Genomic DNA, 26,572 nt, shown 5'->3' on the forward strand with positions numbered 1-26,572 from the left:
GTTGGTCGTGTTGGGTGAGATTAGGAATGAAAGCCTCTAGATGAATCAAGCCGGGCGTGGGGCGAATCACACCGGGTGTCATATCAGATGTTTGCCCTCTATTTTGGTTATTGATATGGCGTCGGGCGTGCTCTGAGCACGCTAGGCATAAGGACTTCTTGGGGGTCTCTGCCTAGGGTGGTGCGGGGTGTAGAATGAGCGCGTCGGACGTGAGACCCTGGTGAGGTCTCTGCCTGATTTGCGCCAAGCACGAGTTTGGAACGCAGGGCTTAGGAGACTCTCGGAAGTCTCTGCCTACCAACACGCGCGGGCGTGATGATGATACGTCGGGCGTGGGAGAGCTTTAGAGCTCTCGGGTTGGGTTTAGGTCGGGCACGAGTTTACTTGTGTCGGGCGTGAATGTGTTTGATTCTATGACTAAGAAAATGTTGAATATTGTGATATGATGAGAAGATGTAGTTGTGTGTTGAATCATAGTTGTGTATTTGTGAAGAAATATTGTATGTATGATTTGGATAAGTTGCTTTGTTGCTAAAATTTGTTGTTAAACACTGTTGAGAAGTTGTTGTACTGTTGAATTGTGTTGTTAATGTTGAGTTGACTACGTTGTTTAAATTGAAAGTTGATTGAGATGATGAGTTGAAAAGTTGTGTGTTGTTTAAATGTTGAGCTGAGTTGTGTTGTTGAGTTGTAAGATGATTCAGTTGTGATGATAAGTTGTTGATCACTAGGACTAGATGAGATACTTTCGAAGTTGTTCATCCCATTGTGAGGATTTGAGATAGTTGTGGTGCTCTGAGAGCCCAATTTTTTGAAAACCCTCCTTGGGAAGTTGTCCCTTGGAGTGGACGTTGTGTTGTTCTCCTCTAAGACTTAGTTGATCCTGTGTGTGGGCAAGGTTGAGGCACACGTGTATGAAGCAACCACGGTATAGGGGCCAGGTTGAGCTATACCGATTACAAGTGGTCAATTCGAGTAAAGTAAGAAGTCGGGAACTTAGTTCCTAACCGAGTATCAGAGGATTGTAATATTTGGAGGATAGTCGGTAGGCTAATCCCATAGGTGGCTTAGTTAAGTTAGCTAATGCCGTGGTAGGCCTAAACCCAGTTGTTCTATCCTGACATAATACTATATTTCCTTGTTTAAGTCGGTTCGGTAGGGCCTAGCCACTTAGACTACTCACCTGTGTTGTAGGAGATCTCCGAGTTATAAATGCGTGACGACGCATAAGTTGTTGAATAAGTTGAATTGATGTTGATATGAGTTGTATATATGTTGTTGTGTTGTGAAGTTGTGATTCAGTTGGGTGTTGGTATGTGTTGAACGTTGAATTGTTGAAAATGTTGTTTCTGATGTTGAAGTTGTAAGTTGTTTACATCTATATGTTGATTATTTTCACTAGCTTACCCTTGCATGTTTTCATGTGGTTTGGACTGCGATAATCATACTATGTATGGGAGCAGAGCAGAGATAGACTGAAAAGTAGCAGTAGTGTCATAGGTGGTGGCTGAAGTTAAATCTTTTGTGTAGGCTACCTCAGTGTAGCATTTTGTTAGTATTAGATATACTTAAAGTTATTGAGTCTTGGATATATGTATATATTCTTTTTTGTATGCATATTATACTTTTGTGTAGTGTTGTTCTGTAGTGTGACGGTCAAGTAAGTCGTTACAAATTTAACTAAAATAAATTTATTTAATAAGAAAGTTTATATGAATTTATTTTAGGAACTTATAATTTTTTTTATAAATTAATTCTTTTTTATTCTTATCAATTTACTTGAAATATTTTTTATCCCTTTTAATTCAGAAATTATTTCGTCTATTTTTTCATTCTCTCACTCTAATTATAAAAATTATTTTGTATCATTTTATATTTATCAATTAATCTTGTTAAATACTTCTAATTCAATAATGAACGTATATTTCGAGTTTTTTAGCTCTCAACTTATAGTTTATAAATTTTTAATTAATTTGTAATTAATTTTTTGATATATAAAAATTATATAAAGTATTTTCTTTACTAATAAAACAATTACAACGAGAACATAAATATCAAACTTACAAATCTTCAAACATTTCTCCTAAAGAATATATATGCTCCATTGAATATATGAATTGCATGCCGATCACACTTATGTTTAATTAATTATTTAATTAATATATTTTATTAATAACATAATTAATTATTAAGAATTACTCCCTGATTATTAATTATAGATATTATTTATGATAAAATGGTTATAATTATCTAATTAATTAATAGATATTATATTATGTTTTTTTCTAAATAATCCTTAATGAGTTATTGAAACTTAATGAGAGTAGTATACCTTCATACAGTAAGTTACTTAACTATTATTCCATTAATTAGACAATTAATACGCAAAACATTGACAAAATGAAACCGTGATCAAAGCTAGTTTGCTATCATTCTAGTTATCAATCAAGTCATTCAAAAAGGCGTTGAAGTTGGAATGATAATAGGCCCTAATAAATGGAATAAATAGATATCGATTAGAATTTCATACCGACTTCTAACAAAAAACAATAAAAAAACAATAAAACAAATTTATTATATATATATATATATATATATATATATAATTAGGAGATACAATTATTTATAAAAAGTATAATTCTTTTTCATAAAATGACTGTATTTCAAAAATTAAAACAATATTTTTAATTACAACATTATATACAAGAGAAATATCACATTTCAATCTTTTATTTGAGGATCATGCTAATATTTTTCAGTAAAATTAATTTAATTGTAATAAAAAATACAAGTGGTTTGATTGATCGATGACATAAATTAGGGTGGACAAAGGATTGGATTGAATTGGATTTGAAATATATTTTGATTTGGATCAATTAACTTTAATTAAGTTGGATTAATTTGATTTTTATTTTTCAGTTTCTAAATCGAATCAATCCAATCCAATCATATTCCGTTTAAATTGAATTAATTTATTTGATTTATTTATAAAATAAAATTTATTTTTAAAAAATAAAATAAAATTACATTAGATAAATTGTAAAATATATTTTCATGTCCTCAATCGATATAATAATATTTAAATTAGTCCATTTAAAAATGTATAAATTATTAGTGTTGAAAAATTTGACTCCTCCAAAATGATTTTTATTATGTAGAAAAATAGTAGAAAGTGAATGTTACCTTTATAACTATCAGACAGAGAGTCAATCACATGTTGGGATTCAGATAAAACATTATACAAAACAACCCTAAGAGATGTAAGTTCGAATTAATTGAACATTAATATCAACCAATTATATTTTAAGTAATATAATAAGAGTTAATCACTTATATACTACCAGTGTAAAATATTTTTATACTGGCAATCAATTATATTTTTTAATTGTGCCATGTCACTATAAATACATTTACTTTTAATAGTGACATAGCATAATTAAAAGATATAATTAGTTGTTAGTGTAAAATTTTTTTATATTGACAGTGTATATGTGATTAACTCATATAATAATATACTCATAATTGTTGATGAATAAAAAACAACTCTCATGATATATATTGATGATTAAAAAAAATCAATTGTTAAAAATTGTAATGTACTTAAATACATAATTATACAATCTTAATTAATAATTAATCATGATTACAGTATATGTTACATTCGGAGAATCCTAAAGTTAATTGAGTCCAGAAAGTAGAGATAGGTGGACCTTCTGGTTGGTTCCGTTATGTTATCAGTGTGTTTGAAGTTGAAACGTTGTGTCGTTGTCTAAGAAAGAGGGGAAAATGGGAAGTGGAGTGAACAGAAAAATTTCTGCAGCATGAGCCCGTGCTCATATATATACCAGAAACAAATTCATCGATCCTTTCAGGTCCCACTTTTCTGTTTGTTGATTCAACTGAGCACGTGCACTGCATTTGGCATATTCCTCTGCCATCCCCTTCTTGTTTTGTGATTATTATCATATTCACATCCTCACTCTTCATTTGATGGGACTTCTTCACTTTTTTTTATTTCTTTTCCTATATATATATATATATATTTTAGAAGCATACCAAGTAAGAAAAAATTTATTATGAGAGATGAAAGAGTTAAAATATAATTTTTAGATTAATTTTTTATCACTTGATACACTAAAATTTGGGGATTCGTAAAATTAATCTAAGGGTTATATTTTAACTATTATATCTCTCATAATAAATTTTCTCTCACTTGATACGCTATATATATATATATATAAAAGTTAATCACATATACACTGTTAGTGTAAAAATTTTTTACACGGACAACCAATTATATCTTTTAATAGTGTCATGTCAGTTATTTATTTAATGAAATAATAATAAAATAAGCAATTTAAAAGATATGATTGATTGTCAGTGTAAAAAACTTTACACTGATAGTATATGGATGATTAACTCTCTCTCTCTCTTTATATATATATATATATATATATATATATATATATATATATTTGAGGAGTGTTACACCGCTCAATAATTTTATATTAAATGTGAATTTTGTAAATTCAACCGTTAAATTGAAAGTTCATATCTTAGATCATATATACAAAACTTTATATTAATCCAAAATGATTTGATACTTCATTTTTATAAAATAAAATTGACGTAATATATTTATTTCAAAATATACTAAAATATGAATATTTTGATCACTTTCAAATTTTGTTCAATTTTAACAAAATTTGATATACACATATAAAATGATATAAACTTTCAATCTAACAGTTAAATTTATAAAATTCACATTTAATATAAAGTTATTGGGTGGTGTAACAATTGGTAAAAGTTACAGCAGTGTAATTATAACCCCTCTCTCTATATATTATATATATGACTTAAAGAATGTTAATATACTCCCACCTATTTTTTAGTTAGAGTATGTTAGCAACCTACACCAAAATTTTAAGACAAAAAAATTACTCATTTCTGTTGATTTGGTTAATTTGTACAAATGATATTATAGTAATTTAATTTAATTTTAAAAGAAAATAAAACATTTTTTCTCTCTTATTAACTTCATTCTCCAATTCATTCCTTTTCTTTTAATAATCAATTTTTTATTTATTCAGAGAGAGAGAGGAGAGACATCATGAGAGATGAGAGAGAAATGAGTTAAAGAAGGAATTTAAAAGAAGAGAGATAAATAAGTTAAAAAAAAATTTAATAAGAAAGAGAAATGGGTTGGAAAAAAAATTTAATAGAAAAGATAAATGACTTAAAGAATGAAGTTAATAAGATAGAGAAAATATTTTATTTTTATTTAAAATTAAATTAAATTACTATAATATCTTTTATACAAATTAACCAAATTAAAATAAATGAGTGATTTTTTTGTCCTAAAATTTTGGTGTAAGTTATTAAGATACTTCAACTAAAAAATAAGTGAAAGTACATTAACATTCCCTATATAAAAGTCACTTATAAGATAAGATACGATTATAATGCTCATATCACAAAAATCATAATTTTCACTTATAAGATAATTTTATTTCTAAAAAAGTATGTGTAAATAAGAGTCACCTACAATTTCACATACTAATTAACTTAAATATTAGAATATCTTTTGTAAGTATTTTTCTATCAGAAAAATCATATCATCAAATAGAAAAGAGTTGAAGATCTCGTCCAAGAAAGTTAGTATCAAGTGAGAAAAAAAAAATAATAAAATATATATATATATATATATATATATATATATATATATTCTTGTTTTTATTCTTATTCTTTGAAACAATATTTTATTTTTGTCTCAGAGGAATTTTGGAACATTTCTGTTCTGGCAGTGTTGTTGATTGGATATTGTATCAATATCATGGGATTATCAGGCTACTCCTCCAAAGATATGTGGCTCTCCCAATAACAGCACCAAAGAACGAAACTAAGAGATGGCAGGAATTTAGCAAATAAGGAGCATGGTGTCCTAAAGATATATGTAGCCAACCATAAAATCATAATTATGAAAATTCAGATCTACGTTGCCTCCTGACAGAAACTTGGAATAAATTCTTATGAAATCGGATTAGAGCTTAACTCAAGTTGAAGACTGAATATTTGGAGTATGAAATTTGCATACTTTAACATTTGTAGGTACTCTAATAACTGATAATCTAATAAGTTCACTGATAATAGTCAAATTTTAATATGTTATAATACCATCTTAAAAAAGTAAATTAGAGTTAATTCATCTTAAAAAAAATTAACTTAGAGTTAATTCAAATTTATATAATCAACTTATAAAATAACACACACTAAGAATATATAGAGTGGAATAGAAAAATAATACTATGAACTTAGTTTAACTGTGTTTTCGTTTTCTGTTTTTACTCTATTTTAATTTCTGTATAAATCTTTGAAAATAATATTTAAAAATAAATAAATTTGTACTTTTGTAGTTAATTAAAATTAAAAATAGAAAACAAAACAAAAGTAAACAGGTTTAGGCTTCACATCTACGTTATCAGACATCACACATGATGGATGGAATTTTCTTGTAAATCCAAATTGCTATTACAATATGGAAGCAGGCTTGGGCTAGGGGACGTAGAAGACATAAAATAAATTAGATTTTAAATATTTTTTTGTTTAAATATGTTTTTAGTCCCTCGAATTTAGGATAAATCTATTTTTGGTCCTCAAATTTAAAATTGTTATTTTTAGTCTCTATAATTTCAAAAAATCTTATTTTAGTCTTTATATTCAAATTTTGTTAAGAAATTTATCAAATATTATTACATAAAATCTGCCTATTAATGTCCTTATTAGTGAAAATATCACATTAAATCCGGTTGATATTGCATAACTGTCTTAATTAGTCCTTTTCTAATATGTTATTGATAATCTAAAGGACTAAAACAAGATTTTTAAAAATTATAGAGATTAAAAATAACAGTTTTAAATTTGAGAGATCAAAAACAAATTTATTTTAAATTTAAAGGACTAAAAACGTATTTAAGCCTATTTTTCCTTGACCGGTTCAATTACTAGTACAATTATAAACTAATTTGTTTAGCTCATGATATATACACCTTTTTTTATAAGTACACCTCCTTCTTTTAAAAAAATTATAAAATATTATAATTTTTTTAAAAAAATTTAATTTTACACTTTCAAATTTTAATTTGCTACTTTCTTTTTCTTATTCACACGCTTTTTTTTTTCTCTTTCAATTTTCACATGCTACCAAAATAGGTGGGGTGAAGGAAAAATAAGGGGATGCATGTAAAAATTAAAAAAAGGAGGAAAAATATGTGAAAAAAAAGTACTACATTAAATGTTGTGGATGTAAAATTAAAAAATTTAAAACAAAAAATTAAGAATATTTTAAAATTTTAATTTTTTTTAAAGGAGGTGTACTTATAGAAAAAAGGAGGTGTATATATCATGAACCAATTTGTTTTAACCTGTCCAAGCTGGAGACAAAAAGGCTCGTACTAAAAAGTCCACATGTATAATAGGGCCAAAAAAAATCTTAGGACCAAGTTGGTGAGGGTCAGCCCATGAATGAACCCACTTTTTTAAAAAAAGAAAAACATGTTTAAATAAGTGGTAATAATTGATAATTAGCAAAGTGATTAAAATTTATTATTATAAGAATCACAATTTAAAATGCATCTATCCTATTATTAATTTTTAATAGTATAAACAAATGATAGTAATGAAAACAAACAACTTATGCTTAAGAGGTCTGATATATAGGAAGAATCACGTGGTATATATACGCTAATATGCATGCATGTATCTTCATTCTTCCTTACATTCATACTATTTCCATTATTTAGATATTTGTTCGTGACTCTTGTGTTGTGCCAAAATTCATCTTAAATAGTGTTTACTCTTTGTAATCTTCTTCTCTGTAAGCAGAACTGCTCAAACCAATACTAGTCGTGGCTAGCTTTGGAAATTGATAACTGTAGTAATTCGTCTCTAGTTAGCCATGGCTTTTAAAAGACATCTTGTACAAACTAAATACATTCATTACATCCAAATTATATTCTACTGTATGACCTCATCAGCTACATGTTTCCATTGGGCTCTAGCAAAAGCCAAAATTTCAGAATACGTTCATTTACACCCAAACATTTTTGTACTAAATGTTTTAATGTTTTGTCAGAGGCAAAACGTTTGTTTATGGTGCATCCATCCTGTGCGCCCTTCATTCTCTCTCTGTCTCTCTTTCAAATATCAGTATGCATCTAATTTTAAAAGTTTTAGATAATCGCTACTATTGTCTTGCATGCAGAGCATAATTAGGTAAACAAGCATTTTTAAAAGAGATAAATAAAAAGAAAAAAAATCTCTTTACAAGTTAAAATTAATTTATTCATAAATTAATTTGTAAAAGTCTTTTTCTAACTATTAGTTTTCTCAAAATTTTATTTTTAATTCATATATAAAGTAGTTTTAATTTATAATTTTATGTATAAAATATTTTTAACTAACGTAAAAGAACACTTTTAGAAGAAAAAAATATTAAAAAAAAGTTTTATGTGTAAGCTAATCCATAGAAACTTTCATATTTAATTCTCTAAAATCTTATTTTTAATTCATGTATAAATTAGTTTTAGGTTATTGAAAAAATTAATTTGATTTTTTTTTCTCTTCTGAAAGTGTTTTTAGAAAAACTCATTAAAAAAAAATGGTAATCAACTACATTTTATGAATCCTTTATACGAAGAAGAGTTGCTTCCTAGCTTAATTATTGGTTAGTTTGTCCTTTTGCTACGTAATTGATGATTTTAAATTTAATTGACAATAATGCAAAAGCAACTTTTCAGTTATATATATATATATAAGCACACTCAATTAGTAAAGTAACTTTCTTTTTAAATTTCATGTAATATAAGATATGTGGCTGATATATTGTCCGCTAGCTCTAATTTGTAAGCGAGCTTCCATAGAATTCTGTCCAATTGATATTATAACGTTTTATTTCTGTCTGAATATTGTCATTAATTTTTTACCTTTTCGATTCGAGCATGATCAATTTGTTTTATCAACAGAGATTTTTCACATATGATTAATATTTTATGGCTTCCACTTGCACAGTCTTAGGTAAGACAGCAAGGAGAACATGAGAGTGTCCACCGGAACTTAATTGTTACATTGGAATTTAGTCCTTTGGATCTGGAAAATCCATTTCCAATAATGAAGGTTTGCTTTCGGTCCATATTTGGCAAGGAGATGATAGTCCCTGTATAAAAAAATTATGATGTTATGAATAAATAAATTTTAAGCTTACTGTATAATTATATAATTTATTTATAATTCTTATCCATTTCTCCCATTAAAAGTATTGTAGCTCATATGAGATATTTTCATTGCACCATTATGCCTCAAGCCAGAAACCAAGAGTCCAAGACCACCACACTTACCGCCTCTGGCTACGGCTTCTTTGTCAGAGCCATCAAAGCTCAAACCCCACTTCGCAACCACCACCGTCCACCGTCCACCGGCCACGTACAAAGAACAGAACATTGATAAAGGGAATTAAATTTTAGCACAGTGAGTTTCAAATACAATGGAAATAAGTGTCGGCCAACACTTATATATTTATAAGTAAATTGGTTAGCATCAATTGTTACAACCGAGAAAAGTGAATTCTGCTATACTATCATAAAAACAAATTCTATTAATTAGTAGCTATATATTTTATAATATCATATAGGTATTATTTTTAATATTAAAATAAAAAAGCAATTTTCTTCCTTCCTGAATTAGCAAGTCTAATGGGAATCATTTCCTAAATAAGAATAGTGTAACAAAATAGTACGTAAATAATATTTAAAATATATATAAAAATAGAAAGATGAATACGTGTTGAGCTCAAAAGATACGCTGCACTGAAACATGGCTACACATTCAACACCTGTCTTATACGTGGCGAGTGATGTGATCGAATCGGGAAAGTTTTCCTGTCTATTGCGGCATTTGACGATTCTATTTTTCATTAATTATTATTTAGTGCCTTTTTTCGTGGGGTACCCTTAGCCGGAATGAATCATAATATCATATAGACCAAGTTTGTCCCTTAATTTGCAGGGCATTACCTTTGTTTTAAATTTGTGCTCAAACTCAACAGAAACATATTTCATTTCATCCTCACCTCAGTATCATAAAATATTAAGCTCTAAAACTTGTGTCACTGCTGCAAAAGGAACTGATCATCAATAGCTACGTACCAGCCTCGATCGCATTAATTCAAGTTTCAAATTCCAGGTATCTATCACCCTTTATACTTTGTTGTGCAATCAACTACCATGCTTGTCAGTCGTATTTTTTTATTTTTTAATTTCCATTTTGGTTGCTTCAATCTTCATGGTTGTTTGTTTAGTTAATGTCTGTTTTACTTTTTGTTTGTTTTAGTTTATCTTGTTTCAGTTCTTTGTAATAGTTTTTACGTGAAATTGAGTGGAAACAGAATCAATAACATATACTATCTTTCATATATCTTACTTTGCTTCGACGTTGTAAGAAGGAAAAAGATCATGGTGATTGAAGAGGGTGAGATGAATTCGCAATTAGGTGAGGTGGAGTCACGACTCCTGCAAGAAGCGAACAATCCATCATCATCGCTGGGAAGACAATCGTCCATATATTCGCTGACACTGGACGAGTTCCAGCACAGCCTATGCGAGAACGGGAAGAACTTCGGCTCCATGAACATGGACGAGTTCCTGAGCAGCATATGGAGTGCCGAAGAGAACATCTCCAACGTCCCTCCAACAACCCTAAGGGAGCAGCCAACTCTCCCTCGCCAACCTTCCCTCTCTCTGCCTCCACCTCTATGCAGAAAAACCGTCGACGAAGTCTGGTCCCACATTCAGAAGCAACAACACAACATTCAGAATACCGAGTCTGCCCCTCGCCAACCCACTTTTGGAGAGATGACTCTGGAGGATTTTTTGGTTAAGGCAGGGGTAGTTCGGGAACCATGTGTTGTACCACCAGTGACTCACTCTCACCAGCAGCAGCATTATGTAAACAATGCTGCAATGGGTCCTTCTTTTGTGAGTAACGTGGGTTATCAAGTTGGAAATGGGAAGAGAGATGGTGGTGGCGGTGGCGGGTATTGTTTTGGAGGAGGGGGGTATGGGCCTGGGCCTGGGCCTGTCAGTCCGGCTAATTCCTCAGATGGGATGGGGAATGAGAACTGTGGTGCTCAGTTTGGGCTTGACATGGGTAATTTGAGAGGGAGGAAGAGGGTGGTGGATGGTCCTGTGGAGAAGGTGGTGGAGAGAAGACAAAGGAGGATGATCAAGAATAGAGAGTCTGCTGCCAGATCTAGAGCCAGAAAACAGGTACGTGCATGCATGCCTCTTTTTTATCAATGCCTACATGTATATCTTCACTAGTAAGAGAGAAACAAAATTAAAGTATATATATGCATCATAAGTGATATCATATAATGGAAGAAATGAGAGGAGGTGTGACAAAAGGATCAAGATTATCAAGTGATCATGGTTCTACTAATCACAACTTAAGTGATTAATAACCCTTGATCACACATTGGTTGAGATTAATGATCAGAAAGCATGTGTGGTGTATAAGTATCTACTGATTTTTCAGTGTTAATTGGTGGGGTGTTTAAAAAAAAGTGTAAATGTCGTTACTCATCTAGCATCCTGCTTATATAGCTAATCTTGCAGTACAAAGCTAGTGTACACAATTTGAGTGAACTAATGACGGGATAGTAACACAACAATAGTTTAAGAAGAATTAATAAAAGAGAGTTGCTCTAATGCCTTCAAAGATAAAAGATAAAGGGATTTCGGTACATAAATGAATAATTTAAAAAGAAAATAGAAGCATAAAATATCCAAGAAAATATAAAAATGATTAAAAAATATAATATAAATAAATTATTAAAAATAATAAATTTAGAATAAAATTGACAATTTCAATTATATCGGTACTCTCTCACTTAAGAAGGGTACGTAGAATTTTTCATAATAAAAAATGTCAACACTTTTATTAACTTTTGCGGCCAAATTGTATAGGGGAGGTTTATTTATAAAAGAATCTGTCCTCAGACCTTTCCACTTTGGTGCGTACGTACATGTTCGTCATTGAGGCACACCTTGAAATTATGTAACTGTGATTGGCTTTTCTTTTCCGAGAAATTATAGGGGTTTGACACTTGACACAGGTTCAAACCACCAGCTAGCTATCAAGATCAGCTACTGATAAAATGCGTGTTAATTAACTTTTTTACTTGCTTTAGATTTTGAGATGCAAGTAAAGGACCTCGTAGCTGTTAGCTTGTGAGGCTCATAGTGTTTTTCTCATTATGCCTAGTGCATGTATCTATATATATAGAATATAGATTGCTCAAGCAGAAGATCAAGGGGAAGATATTATTAATGAGGAGAATGGTCACAAAGTAAATCAAACACACCATAGTTTTCGTTAGAGGGGGTTCATTTTCAAGAACTTTAGAGATATATTGTTCTTTGAGAACTTCCCGAGTGAATGCAGACTAAAGAAGTTCTTGAATTATGCCGGAAGGAAGACGAAATTTAAACCTGTACTAAGTAATTAATAGATTTTTTTTTTTGGAATATTTGGCTAGATATTTAATCTTTTCCTTTTTTAATCTTTGCAGGCATACACAGTAGAATTAGAAGCAGAACTGAACCAATTAAAAGAAGAGAACGCCCAACTAAAACAGGCGCTGGTACGTACTACCAAATAAATAACACGAACTTCTGCAGAATGTTGAAACTTTTCCTCTATTGTTAATGTATTTGTTATTCAATTATACTGACAAGGATCTTGCTTTAATTTTATTTATCAGGCCGAACTCGAGAGGAGAAGAAAGCAACAGGTAACCACTAACCAATAATGATCTAACTAATTCTTGTTTGAAGTTCACATGAATGATATAAAAGCTTTGGTGTAGCATTGTACTTTCATGTCCCATTACCATAATTATGAGAATGCAGCTTTGTCTATGTACAATTGCAGATGTTGTGCAACCTAATATGATTGTTATGTCCCATTAGATAAATCCATGACAAAACTCAGACTTGTTCTTGTAAATTTGTCATATGGTTTAGTCATGACACTACCTTTTTTATTTTGGAAGCAAATAATTATAGCCACATCTAAATTATCTTGTGATCACGTGATGCAGTGTTTTGAGGAAGTGAACGTTAGAGTTCAAACCAAAGCTCAGAAAGCAGAAAAGAAACTAAGAGCTTTGAGAAGGAACATGAGTTCTCCTTTGTGAAGAAACTGCATGGTAACCAGGGAAATCTTGTTGTGCATGCTGCATCTACTTGTGTTGCTAAACCAAGAAAGGTCAATGATATAAATCAAGAGGGAAGAAGAAAAGTACAAGACTACTAAAGTCAAAGCCGATTGAAGAAACAGAGAAACAAAAGGACGGAGTTATGAATTTAATTATAAAGCCAAGCTGCAAAAGTCCTCAAGTTCAAGATCAACCAAGGATTGGATCATCCAATATCAAATTATGACGAGTTACTCAAATGAACAATATTGCTGTTGTATATTATTGATGGCATTTTCATCGTTTGTGAAATAACTGATGTGTGTACCATCTTGTTTACGCGTACCACACTCTAGTTTAGTTAATGATTTGATCGTGGTAGGTACTATTGGCTATTGCCAGCTATACATATGGAAGCTGAATTAGATATATTTTTTTTTATTACCAATTATTTTTCATGAACAATCTTTATGAAAGTTTTGACAGATATTAAATAGTTAAGCATTACTTAAAAAATATTCATAACGCAAAGATATCTAAGTAAGTCTATTTGTACTAGTCTAAATCTACTTATTCGTTAAGGCTTACTATTAAATTCATCTTTTTTATTCTTTAATCTTTTTATATAGATTTGTGTTGGAGTTGGAGTAGACTTCAAAGAGATGGGTGGCTAATTCTGATCTTATGAATCGTGTTTTATTTCAATCCAAGTTTTTATCTGTTATAAAAAGAAAAATTGGTTAGTCTTTTTTACATTTGTAATAATCAAGATTCGAATTCTAACAATCAATTAAGTGAAGTGAGTCATTTTTCATTTACAACACTCAATTAAGTAAAGTGAGTCATTTTTCATTTGTATAAACCTAGCTAAATTTGTTATATTAATTACTCGAATCTATATTTTGTTTATTATTAAAATAGACACTTCGTGCTTTTTATTTTATTTTTAAAAAATAAAATAACTAAATTTAAATATAAGTAAATGGTTAATAATTAAAGTTATTGGGTAATTGTTGAGATTAAATAGTTATTTATGTAAATAATCTAAAAATAGAAAATTACAAAATAAAAGTAGAGACATATCCATCCATGTAAAACTAGACACAAAAATAATTGATATTAAGTACCACAAAAATAGTTGATATTGTCTTTTAACAGTATAAATAATTCTTTTATACTTTTTTATTTATTGAAATTAAACTTAATAATAAAAAAGTGTTAAATTTTTTTATACTTTTTATTTATTGGAATTGAACTTAATAATAAAAAAAATATTACATTCATGCATTTCCTTCAACTAATTGAGTTATAAGGAAGAGACCACTACACTAGATCACAAGGTTAACTCTGGCTTAGTTGTTTATTGGAATTGAACTTAATAATAAAAAGAAGTTTATTCCATTCATGCATCTTGTTCAACTAATTGAGTTACACCACTACAGTCTAGATAGTTCAAAATCAATAGATTGACCATCACAAGGTTAACTCTAGCTTAGTTGTCATCTCATACCATCCCCTCGCTTTCAAGCTTAGGATAACATATCAACGAAAACAAGATCCAAACACTAGCTAACACAAAGGAGCTAATCCTAGTGGCATTTTAGAACCATTTGTTATCCCACCATACCCTTAATCAGCGTAATTACAAGGATGATATGGTTATATAAGGAGTGGTCAACTATATGGCTTCACCGAGATGGATTCCTTACGCACTATACTCATCTTAAGCCTATAAATAGCAGGGAATTAACCTCTCTTAGGTATGTTATCCCTCCCTCTTTGTTACTCTGCTAAAATTATTAATATTGGAGTGTCTCCTTGCGAGAACACTCCACCACATGAATCACTGGACTTCTAGGCCAAAAAGTAGAACCACAAACTAAAAACAGAACCAGAAAAGCCACAATCACCACATAAATCAATCCCAAAGGAACAAAAAAAATGTCATTTTTTTTACTTTCATCCATTGTACAGATTGAAATATGAAACTGGGAACAATGTGTATTCAAATAGATTGAGATCTAAATCATTGAGGAGGTGAAGAACGGTCGCCGTTTTAAGGCATAACATAACGCTTGTAAACGTACACAAACAGTTCACCCAACAACACAATAGCACTGAGACCAACACGGAAAATTTTGAAATGTTTCAATAAGATTTGATGTGCCATGTTAGTTTCACTTGGACACTGGCACAACTCCTTTGTTGAAATGCCTGGAGAATAAACATTGTAAAACATGCACAGCTCAAATTAATTATATGAAACCTATATTCAGAAGCAAGTAAAAGATAGAATATTTAGTTTTGAGATTCTATAAAAGGACCAGTGAAATTCTAAGAGCTCCCAAAGCCCCAAAAGAGAAAGTGGAAAGAAAGTGAGGGAAGGGTACCTTAAATGTACAGTTGACAAATCATACACAGGCACCTGAACCATTTACTAATTTAATATGAACAGGTTAATCATCTATGTCCCTCTAACTATCCAGATTAGAGAAACACTTGAATCACTAACTAAAAAAACGATGAATCATTTCTTGTGCATAGTAGAAGCTTTAGATGCATTGCTAATTACTATCGTGATTATGAATGAAAGCCAACTACCGTGGTTTAGGAAAAAAGAACGTGGAGTACGATTTGGATTATCTTAGAATGATTCAAAAGGAACTGCAATCATTTGCAATGCAGTAATATTCAAGCGCATAAAAGTAACCACACCCCCCCCACACACACACACACAAAAAGGGGGTTATGATGGAAAATGAAATTCACTCTTATACACAAAGAATCTATAACTTTACAATTGAAGAATTCTTGTGATTTATGGCAGAAGAAAACAGACAAAAGAAGCTTACGGGGCACGCAAGGATCTTCGTTCACTTTGAGAAGGACTAAAAGAAACCACTAATCATATTCAAACTCAAACTTTACATGCCTATATTTTCTTCCAAGTTGGATAATGAATTCAGAGAATCTGGCAAGAATTTGGCACTCTTCATGTGTTTTGACCTCTGAAACAACACCATAAACAACCAATTTTTTCAAATTGGGACATCCTTCCAAAAGTCCAGCTACCCATACCGAGAAAAGATCACTAATCACAGTCCACCCAAGTTCTAACACCACCACATTCATCAAACAAGACAAACCCTGCAAGCCATAATGAAGCACACCATCTCTTAAATCATAACTTAAGGACAAATGTGTCAGCCGAGGAAAGCAACCAGAAATTGTCTCTATATCAACAACCTCGTCCTCATCATCAAAAACAACACCCCACAGCCTAAGCTTATATAACTTTGATGCTTTTGAGATCATATGATAAAATTTTGGCCACATAATTGTGAATTTACAGACATCAATAATCTCAAGGTTCTCTGTGCCATCCCCAATATCAAGATGGATGACACTCACATCATCAATCTTCAACACCTTCAATGTCCCCTTTCCAATCAGCTCAAAAACCTCAAAGGTGCAATCTTTCAAATGAAGTTTCTCAAGTAAATCCGCCTCCAATATAAACTTATCCGAACTAAACGATTCAATGAAGAAATCCTTCAAAGAAACACTGCTAAGATCCACAGAAGCCTGCGAATCAGACATTGCAATTTCCGGACTAACCACAGCCAAAGTCTCAAGCTTTGGACACGCAGAGAGCAGAAGGCTCAAATCCAACGCCGAGATGCTAACAAAACTCAGAGAAAGCAACTTCAGGCAAGGAAACTTCAAATAACTCGGCTCAACGCCTGCGATAGAGTTGCAAGCCAAGATCAACACCTCCAACCTCTGCCTGCTGCATTTCTCAATAATATTGAAACTAGGGGTTGTCCTGACATTGTAGCGCAATTGGCGCAGGGAATCCCTAGTGTACATGAGCCAAGCAATGACCGGCGCAGCGGAGAACTCGTGCTCATCATCCATGAAAATGGTCAAGAACTGCAGTGCCTTGGTCTGAAAGATTGTCTGAGTGATGAGTATTTCCAACCTATTGGAGGTTAAGTCATGATAAAGGGGCCAATCACAATAGTTGAATGAAAGACTGTGAAGGTGATTGTGCCATGCTTCTCTCCATTTCTTGCAAGTTGCAGAGGCAATTACAACATCTCGGGCAGAACCGAGAAGAGATAATATGTTACCAATCACTTCAACAGGAAGGTGCTCCATAGTGGAGTAATAAAAACAAATAAAACAGAATTAACAACCAGTGAACCACAGCATCAATTTCAAAACAGTTCAATCCAATATATCAAACAACCTGTGCAGTGTGTCAAGATTTCACAAATTAAACTTAATTGAACAAAAATAACAATAATAAACAAAAATCAGAGGCAAGGATAAGAAGTGAATAAGATTAAACGAACATGGATCGTCTTCTTCGCGAATGGAGGTCTCATAACAGCGCCGAAATTAGAGAGAGAGAGAGAGAGGACCTACCTCTCTCCCCAGGCGAAGGGAGAAGGAAATTTTGTTATACGCAAAATGGGAGTGGGTCTGCAAAATCGTGTGCAAGATTCTACGAGTGTGTTGGAAATTTTTAATTATATAAAATAAAATTATAATATCATAGTAGTATTTAATAAAATCATGCATATTCCCCATACTAAATTACTGGTTTGAAATTAATTATGAACTTGAAGGATTTTTGGAGTAATTATTATAAACGTTCACTCACTTTAGAAAAATCAAATGATTCAGGAATCTTTTCTCAGGAATCTCTTTCTTTAGTTTTTCTATTATTTTTTTAAAATCTAAATTTTAATAATAAAACAGTAAACTATTTTTTTTATGTAAATTAAAAGAAAACACTCACATATTTAAAAATATATTTTTAGTTAATTTAAGATTAATTTTATTAATTTATTACACATTGTTAATATAAAATAATTTTTAAATAAATTAATAGATTTTAAAATGGTCATATTAGACTTATAAAAAAAATTATAATAAATAAAAAGTCAAACTAAAACAAAATTATATCTTATTAATTCTAAAAAAGCTCTTAAACAAACATTTTTAATGTTATGTGTCAATTTTATATTTATGTAATATATATATATATATATATATATATATATATATATATATATAAGTGTGGTTTAATTTGATTTGAAGTAATTTTACATTTTAATCTGAAAATTGAATTAAATTACACAATTTAAAAAAATTTAAAATCAAGTCAAATAACTAATTTACAATTTTTTTACTGATTTTGAATTTTTTTTAATCAATTTATAGTTTTTTATTTGAATTGATTTGATTTTGCTCACTCCTAATATATATCACCTTCAACTTTTAAGATCTATAAAGTGAGCCACAATTGGAGTTGCAAAAGATCAAGCTCAAATTCTTTATTCAATCACTAAAGTTACTTGGTAGTAATAGATTGAAATAGTGCGTATAAAATTTTAATTTAACTTTTGTCATTGTTATTCTATAGAAAAGAACTCAAACTCTTATTTTTAGTCGTTTATCAACTTAAAAATCATTAATTCTTTAGATTTTGTTAATTGCTTGCCTTTCGTGACCATTTGGGTTTTAGAATTTAGACTGGAAAAGATAATATTATTATTAAATAACCAATGAGTATTAAAAATTTCAAAGCAAGTAATTAACAATTAATAAAAAAAAACAAATTACAAAAGAATTAACTAATATCTTAATAACCCAATAATGAAGCCAAATATCCTAAGTTCATACATAATTAAATCATTACTTGAAATATTGTGAACCTTTAAATATTTAGTTATTTTCTAAAAAAACATTTTATTCTAACCACACTTTTTTTTTTATCTCTGTAGTCAAAACAATTTGTAAAACAAATACATGTAAACAATCCTGTAAAACAAAATCATAAAACATATTGTCCGACAAATATGTAGGAATAATGCTTTTCATTCATAAAGCATCCAATACGATTAAGATTTTCATTTCATAAAACATCTTGTGCCATTATTTACAGGTCGTTATTCCTTTAACACTATTTTTGGAAAAGGAAAAAAAAAGGAATGAAAAAGAATAAAAATATACTTCCTTCATGAGAGGAAAGAAAAAAAAATTCATGTGGAACCCATAATTTTTTGTTTCTCTCAAAGTTAAAAAGAAAATAAGAAAATTATTTTATTTTTTAACAGAAAGAAAAAGTGTTTCTTATATTTAAAAAGTTACATTACCCTTATTAATAATTTTACTTTTTCATTAAAACAATTATATTATTTTATATACATATATTTTCCTTTCTTTCACCTTCTTATTCTATTAAGAAAAAATTACAACCTCCTTTCATTTCTACAACCAAAAAAAAAAACTTTCATAAATCATCTCATTTTCCACTCTCTTTTTTCCCCTTTTTCTTTCTCTCCTTTCACCTTTCCTTTTTAAACTAAACATACCATAAATGTGAAATACAATAACTTCATGCAGCTGTTGTAGCTTCCCCAGCTCCCAGCTTGTTGGAGGTTAGACGGGGCACATCTTTCCTCCAGCAATGCTAAAGACTACAATGTCCTTTAACATAAGTGATCATTCGTAATAAATCTTCAAATTGACCAAGGAAATTTAAGAGAAAATTTTCTTCAGCTCTGAATGCGCTGAATGATATGTTAAACTTAAGGTAATTATTTTAATGATGTTGTTAACCTACAAACTACAATTTTCATGATAGAAAGAATTTTACATAAGAAATAAGAATCATCAGAACAAATGATAATACAAATTATTGAAATAAGCCCTTATTAGCATCAGCTTCCGAAAACTCTGTAGATTGAGACATGTCAGTACTCAGTATCCTTTTGTTCTGAGCACCAAAAGCTCTCATTTCGTTGTTCTCGGAGGCAGAATTGTGGAAATCCATTAGTTGTACTTGTATGTCTATCAATTAAATCATGAAAGGACGACTTCATAAGTGACGAAGATTCACAGCAAGTTGAATAGCAATTTTAACCATCTCATGGCTTAGAAGATCCACTACTGGCTGTTGTCATGAAAGATTCACCACAACCACACTGACCTTTAGAATTTGGATTCACAAAGATAAATTCCGATCTGACGGAAGAAGAAAAAAATAGTAGCTCACATTAGAAAAAAAGAAAGAAAACAGTTGAACCATGTAACAGAAACGACCACAACACAATTATTGTACAGTAATTTCCATGCCATTTCATCAAAATCTTCTCAGTTATGCAGACATTTTACCCACATATATGATATATTTGAGACAGGAAAAATTACTAATCATCCCCAAATCGAAGTATAACATGTAACACAATCCTACCACATTTCATCAAAAGCTTCCTGATGGATAATTACGTATAGTCAATTAGTCATATGCTCATCCTGACAAGACATTTGGGATTTGGAAAATAATTGACTGCTCCAAAAGCACAAATTAATTCAGGGTGAGGGGGTGGTATATATTTTCTGTCACAACCAGATCAATACCCAAATACGCAATTCCTAAATGGAAGCTTTAAGTTGGTAACATTCCAATGAAGAGAGCTTATTCAAAGTAATATGTTCCGAAGCTTAATATTTTTATATGCATGTGCTCCAATTCTATGGATCTTCGGTATTTATTTATATATTGTAATAATGACATCGTGTGTAGATTCAATTTACCAAAAGGAAAAAATGTTCAAAGAAAGGATTAAATTAAGAAAAGGGACTAGGAATTAGAGTAGAAATAAAGGATTACAAGCAGAGATAGCCCTCTACAGAAACTGAAATCACAAAGAATATACTCAAAAAGAAAGAACATAACAATGGAAATTCTTCTATGAAACCAAACTGAATTAGAATGGAAATTATAGAGACCAAGTTCCATAAGTGCAGAGGTATCTGTGAGAATCACAAAGAAAATGCATGAAAAGAAAAAAACATAACAAGGAAATTCTGTAATCTGTAGTCATACAGATTAAAGAATATCCCACCCCTTTTGAAACTTTCTGCCATACTAAATTTTTGCCTACCTACCTCTGTTCCTTTCCCCACCCCTTTCTCCCCATACACGTACAGTAGTACCACAATTCCCTTCTCCACTAAACATGTGACAGCTATCCTTGTTGTTTCAGACATTCCACTGACTTCTAACAAACTTTTCCTATTGCATCTTCCCCATAGTGAGGAAAGAGCACTTCCTGTTTCCTAAAATTCCTCTCTTGCATATCTCCTTTCATACGCACAGCCTACTCCCCCGCACAAATCTTCTGCCCATATTTGTATAAATATCAATCAGATGAATATGCTTAATCATGTTAATAGACGATTTTAGAAAGGAGGGACGGAATAAAATTAGATAGTAATGTGATTAATTAGAGGATTAATCCCAAGATAGTTAAATGGAAAGTAGGAGTATGGGTACAAGTTAAAAAATTTATGACAAGGAACTATTCCTAAATCCTAATAGATCAAAGTTGTATGTTCTCGGGAAATAATAGATATCCACATTACCTAGGTAAATGGTGATTATTAGAAGTTATTTAAGATTGAAAGGGATTTTAAGGTGAAAAAAAAAAATGTAACTGGGAAAGGATGAGGAAAGCACCAATTCTTCTCCTTATTGACCAAGAGAGACATTCTCCCTCATTTTCACCCACCAAGTCACTGGTTATTGAGAAAATTAATTCATTTTTCTCCTTCTTCATGCAGCACCTTGAAAGAGAACTAAGAAATTTGAGAGTAATAAATCCTCTTGCATGTCCTTAATGAAGTAACGATTACAAGATACTTGCTAATTGAAGGAAAGGGATTAGAGCTGGCTATGGAGCTTTCAGGTATCGGTAGAAGAAAGTAGGCTTCCTAGCAAATTGCAAGAGTTAATCAATTGAGAATAATTGAATGCTGGACTTGTATGTTATGTGTGCAATAAGGACAGAATAGCATGATTTTATACTCAATATGGGCTAATTTTGTATGAGAAGAAAGTTTTGTAATGGGCATATCTCATATGATGCAACATGTGTTGAATCTATGGTATACTTGTCAAGAGTGTTGAATCAATGGTATACTTGTCAGGAGCATTTAATATATTAGTTTTTATGAGCCACAATTCCTGCATGACTAATTTTGTGTCTATTCAAGAAATCTGTAAATTGATGATTTTTTGTATAAATTGATGACTAATTTTGAGTTATGAAATGAACAGACTTCTTCATGACAGGCCCTGTATTACAGATTGAGTGAGTCAACCCGGCTCAAAACCACTTTGACCTTGCTAGTGAAGTGAGCTGGGACACAAAAAAAAAAATGGGTTGAGTGAGTCAACCCGGCTCAAAACCACTTTGACCTTGATAGTGAAGTGAGCTGGGTCGTTTTAACTGAGGAAAAAAATCACCCATCTTTTACTAACCCAATCTGCCATAAAAATAAATAAATAAAAAACAGGTCGAGTGAGTCAACCTGGCTCAAAACCACTTTGACCTTGCTAGTGAAGTGAGTTGGGTCGTTTTAACTCAGAAAAAAATTACCCATCTTTTACTAACTCAATCTGCCAATGAGCCAAGTTGATTCGTGGACCACAACTCATGTTGACACCTCTCCTTGTATCAAGAATTTAATGAATTGGCTAATAATCCTCCAAGGTACAGATTTCTTAGGTAATCTCAAATAACGGTGAAAAACCTCATTTTTATTTGATTTATTACATCACAGGCCAGCATGATTGCATAAAATCAAATTAGAAAGCATTATATTCTGTAATAGCACACAGCACTACTGTTTTTTTTTTGTGGGTTTGTGAGGAGGGGGGGTGGGTGCTGGAATGTAATTTTCAAGAACTCTAAGGATTAGGATTATAGGACTATTGTGCTTAATTAAAAGTTCATTTGTATGTTTCACCGTCAAATGAAGCATGAAGTAGATGCCACTATGACCAAATAAGGAGGACTATCGTGCTTAATTATTCTTTATGTTTCATCATTAAGATCAATTAGAATACAAATACATCCAAATGTGTCCAATTAGATGTAACCAAAAAAACAAGCTCAAACTTCTTATCATTTTTTTTTTTGGTGAATTAAAATATTATTGAAACCTAAAAACCTCTTTTAAAACAGATACCACTAAGGTCTGCCCTTAGAGAATTACAAATAAAATCAGGATTAAAATGAAAAACATGAAACTCAGAAAATAAACTAAGGTCATGGGTGACCAGTAAATCAGCTGCTTGATTAACCTCTCTCAACACATGACACTACCTAACAGTCCCTTCATTCAGATGGATATTATTAACTTCTTATCTAGATTCATTCAAGTGTATTATGTCCTTATAAGTCCAAATTTAATAGCCAGATTAGACATAATATTATTAATTTTAAATGAGACTTGTTATTAAAATATTATTGGTGTTACAGCCAGCATATTGACACAACTGTTCCAAATCCAATTCACAGGAGTAACAAAGTCATCATGCATAGATTATTAAAAAAAATTAATATAGGCAAGCATAAAAGCATTGGAGGTATTACCAGTGTGGAAGATAGCAAAAATTACAGTATGATATTGATACCAGTGGCATGAATTTCCCATGCAAACGCAACCAACAGGGTAGGACTAAGTTATTAAGATTCATGGGGGGAGACAAATAATAACTAAATTTGATGTGCATGGAACAATTTTCAGATAATAATCTTAGGATATCTATTTCCCAACCTATATATAATAATTGTTTATAGAGAGCTTTTTCATCCCATTCCCAAAACACAATACAATAAAGTAAACAGAAAAGGCAAAACAAACGAAAAATACAAGTTGAACATGAAGAAATGTGTTAAAGAAAACATTTACCTCAGTTTGTCATCTACAAAATCCATTTTAGTTCCAATGACATGCATAAGGGCCTTTGGATCAATCAATATCTTAACACCCTTATCCTCAATCAACTCATCAAACTTCCCTTTTTCATCTGTCAAAGCAACAGGAATCTAAGGTCAAAAAGTCATAATGCAACCATCTCCAGCTCATCACAATTGAAAGGAATAACAGTAGACAAAAATAATGAATTCTCAACAGGATTAAACTTTTATTGATCTTTACTCATATTTGGGACATGAGATTTTCACGTGAAATAGGTTTGCACCAAAGGTCAATTTTCGGGTGTTCACCTTAGTATTTGACATACCTCTGCATGCTTTTGACTAATGGTAGCCATACATTAATCAAGAGTGGGAGTATTTTCTAAATATGAGTTGAATAAGAGTAAGACAACGGAATACAAATTTCATAAAACACAAGTTAACAATGTTTTGGAGGTGAAATAGTAAAGAGTTAAAAATGCTTTAATAGAGCTCCATGGTGCTAAATGAAACATGTGGCAGACTTCACCTAGTGGATTAAACGCTTTCTTGTTGTCTGTTGTCATAACTTCCATTAATCATCTTATTACTTGGGGCAACTTCCTCATTGACAAACTTTGACGTATGGCTTATTTCATCATCTCAAATGCGACTTCCGATTTTACTTCTTCAGTTCAATCATCCATACATAGTTCTTACTTCAGCAAAAAATGAATCGAGCATTTTCACGCCATCGTGTGTAAACACGGTATGTATATGAAACCAAATGCACAAAACATCTAAAGAAATATAAAAACAGCAGCTACAAAACCAAACTCCAAATCTCCTATTCCTCTAGCCTCAGATTGCAATAACAATAAAATACGATCTCAAAGACATTCGTGGAATATTCACAAGCACCGACGCATGATTCCTCTATAGGTAATACTCCTTTCGAAAATTCAAAACCTAATTGATTCAGTCATATACGTAAGAAAGGTAATCAAACAAGCCGAAGCTAAATCACTTACAATCAATCTTTCTCCTACGCTACGATCATACCACAGATTCCAAAACGAATAATTCACAATTAATTCAGCTAAGTGATTTGAGTAAAATTATTTCAAAAATCAATAAGATTCGCGATATTGCGAGAATATATGATTGGAAAGAGTGAGAGACCTGCGTAATTAAGGGTGTAGGATAAGCCGTTGCAGCCGCGAGCCTTGACTCCGAGCTTCAGGAAGGGCCTCTGGCGCTGCTGTAGCAAGTGGCGTATTCGTGAGGCGGCGGCGTCCGTCAACGTCACTGCCTGGCGTCGGGCCGCCGCCCCTATCTTCTCCGCTGCGACGCTCATTGCCTTAGAAGCCATTGAAGATGAACTATCCGTGTCCCTTTGCGGTAATTTTCGTCATTTAAAGCATTTCCTGTTTTTCAGGATTGGCGCGTGGCCACCACGTTGTGGCTGTGCTTCTCGTAGAACGTTCCCGAAGAAACCTATGTGCTTCTGTGGCCAAATCATATTGGCCCGTTAGTGCCCGCGGGTGAAGTTATCTCAGATAAATACACAACTATTTTTTCTTCAACTAAAAAGTTTGTAAAATTTTTTAGTTTTTTTTTAATCTAACTCAACTTTTAGTCTGTTTATATTTTAATAAAAAATTTAAAAATGCATTTTAAAAAATTAATTATTTAATAAATATATAAGAGTTAAATGGATTTATATTTCGATTAGGAATAACAACCAAACAAGTTGGTAATAGATTTTATTCTTACGCAATAAAAGGTGATTTTAAAGAAGTAGTTTTATATTTTTAAAACTTACCTCACTATTATTAAGTTTTGTGGAATTTGAATAAATTCACGAAAAACTCACCGCATATTCTTTTATAATTTTATTACTTATATATTTTAGATAAATTAAAATTTAAGTTAATGATTATATTATAATGTATTAACTCAGTTCTTATTTATAAGACTAAATTTAAAATACTTATTTAATCCTTTATATAAGATTCAATTAATATTAACTTATGTAATAATTATTTTTATATTAAAATATCTTTAATTAATGTACCTTGATAAAATGTATTTATTATAAATTTTTTTAAAAACATTCATTCTAATTATTTAAATAGTTATAATATAGGTATTATTATTAAAAAAATAATATTAATTAAGAAAAAGAAGTAAAATAAGGACAATTTAATATATATATATATATATATATAAATAGAAAAAATATATTAAAAATTAAATTAATATTATATATATATATATATGAACGAATGTACTAAATATATATAAAAATAATAATAAATAAGAAATAATTTACTAATATAAAAATTAAAAAATAAATTATATTTATAAAAAAATAAAATTTTAACTTTAATTTTTATATATACACAATATATATATATAGGAGATCTATTTACTCTATGAATAAGTCTACTTAGACTTATTCAGTTAAATAACTTATGTTTTACATCAAATTTCAATAATTTAACTATTGAATTTAAAGTCTTAAATACATAAATCAAACTGCAGATTTTTAAAA

At 30.7% G+C, this 26,572-nt stretch overlaps 3 protein-coding genes across 6 annotated transcripts; 1 reads left to right on the plus strand and 2 right to left on the minus strand.

The window, feature by feature from the left end:
* The first annotated feature begins 9,996 nt into the window (after positions 1-9,996).
* LOC109795995 (protein ABSCISIC ACID-INSENSITIVE 5) lies at positions 9,997-13,700 on the plus strand. 2 transcript variants are annotated; one of them, XM_020355589.3, is made up of 5 exons: positions 9,997-10,239; positions 10,496-11,321; positions 12,626-12,697; positions 12,818-12,847; positions 13,157-13,700. In XM_020355589.3, the coding sequence occupies exons 2-5, from the start codon at positions 10,509-10,511 to the stop codon at positions 13,250-13,252; spliced, it is 1,011 nt and encodes a 336-aa protein (XP_020211178.1). In that variant the 5' UTR covers positions 9,997-10,239; positions 10,496-10,508; the 3' UTR covers positions 13,253-13,700. The 2 variants fall into 2 exon arrangements, with proteins under 2 accessions (XP_020211178.1, XP_020211179.1); XM_020355590.3 differs by having other exon boundaries at positions 10,499-11,321.
* Positions 13,701-15,998: 2,298 nt separating this feature from the next.
* LOC109796879 (F-box/LRR-repeat protein At1g67190) lies at positions 15,999-17,768 on the minus strand. Its single transcript, XM_020356720.3, has 2 exons — positions 17,611-17,768; positions 15,999-17,504 (listed from the first exon to the last, which is right to left on the minus strand). The coding sequence occupies exon 2, from the start codon at positions 17,411-17,413 to the stop codon at positions 16,154-16,156; it is 1,260 nt and encodes a 419-aa protein (XP_020212309.2). The 5' UTR covers positions 17,414-17,504; positions 17,611-17,768; the 3' UTR covers positions 15,999-16,153.
* Positions 17,769-19,790: 2,022 nt separating this feature from the next.
* LOC109795667 (iron-sulfur assembly protein IscA-like 1, mitochondrial) lies at positions 19,791-25,517 on the minus strand. 3 transcript variants are annotated; one of them, XM_020355156.3, is made up of 3 exons: positions 25,198-25,500; positions 24,029-24,146; positions 19,791-20,290 (listed from the first exon to the last, which is right to left on the minus strand). In XM_020355156.3, exons 1-3 carry the CDS (start codon positions 25,385-25,387, stop codon positions 20,194-20,196), a joined length of 405 nt encoding a protein of 134 aa, XP_020210745.1. In that variant the 5' UTR covers positions 25,388-25,500; the 3' UTR covers positions 19,791-20,193. The 3 variants fall into 3 exon arrangements, with proteins under 3 accessions (XP_020210745.1, XP_082933779.1, XP_029126873.1); XM_083077653.1 differs by lacking the exon at positions 19,791-20,290 and adding an exon at positions 21,014-21,447 and having other exon boundaries at positions 25,198-25,517; XM_029271040.2 differs by lacking the exon at positions 19,791-20,290 and adding an exon at positions 21,014-21,450 and having other exon boundaries at positions 25,198-25,517.
* Positions 25,518-26,572: the final 1,055 nt, after the last annotated feature.

This window comes from Cajanus cajan, chromosome 6 (assembly GCF_000230855.2).
Source record: "Cajanus cajan strain Asha chromosome 6, NIPB_CcT2T_4, whole genome shotgun sequence".
NCBI lineage: Eukaryota > Viridiplantae > Streptophyta > Magnoliopsida > Fabales > Fabaceae > Cajanus > Cajanus cajan.

Coding starts and splice junctions, on each gene's coding strand:
- LOC109795995 (XM_020355589.3), top strand. CDS start 10,509: ATGGTGATTGAAGAGGGTGAGATGAATTCGCAATTAGGTGAGGTGGAG. Junction 11,322..12,625: donor GATCTAGAGCCAGAAAACAG/GTACGTGCATGC, acceptor TAATCTTTGCAG/GCATACACAGTAGAATTAGA. Junction 12,848..13,156: donor AGAGGAGAAGAAAGCAACAG/GTAACCACTAAC, acceptor CACGTGATGCAG/TGTTTTGAGGAAGTGAACGT.
- LOC109796879 (XM_020356720.3), bottom strand. CDS start 17,413: ATGGAGCACCTTCCTGTTGAAGTGATTGGTAACATATTATCTCTTCTC.
- LOC109795667 (XM_020355156.3), bottom strand. CDS start 25,387: ATGGCTTCTAAGGCAATGAGCGTCGCAGCGGAGAAGATAGGGGCGGCG. Junction 24,147..25,197: donor CTACACCCTTAATTACGCAG/GTCTCTCACTCT, acceptor TTGCTTTGACAG/ATGAAAAAGGGAAGTTTGAT. Junction 20,291..24,028: donor TTTGTAGATGACAAACTGAG/GTAAATGTTTTC, acceptor TTCTTCCGTCAG/ATCGGAATTTATCTTTGTGA.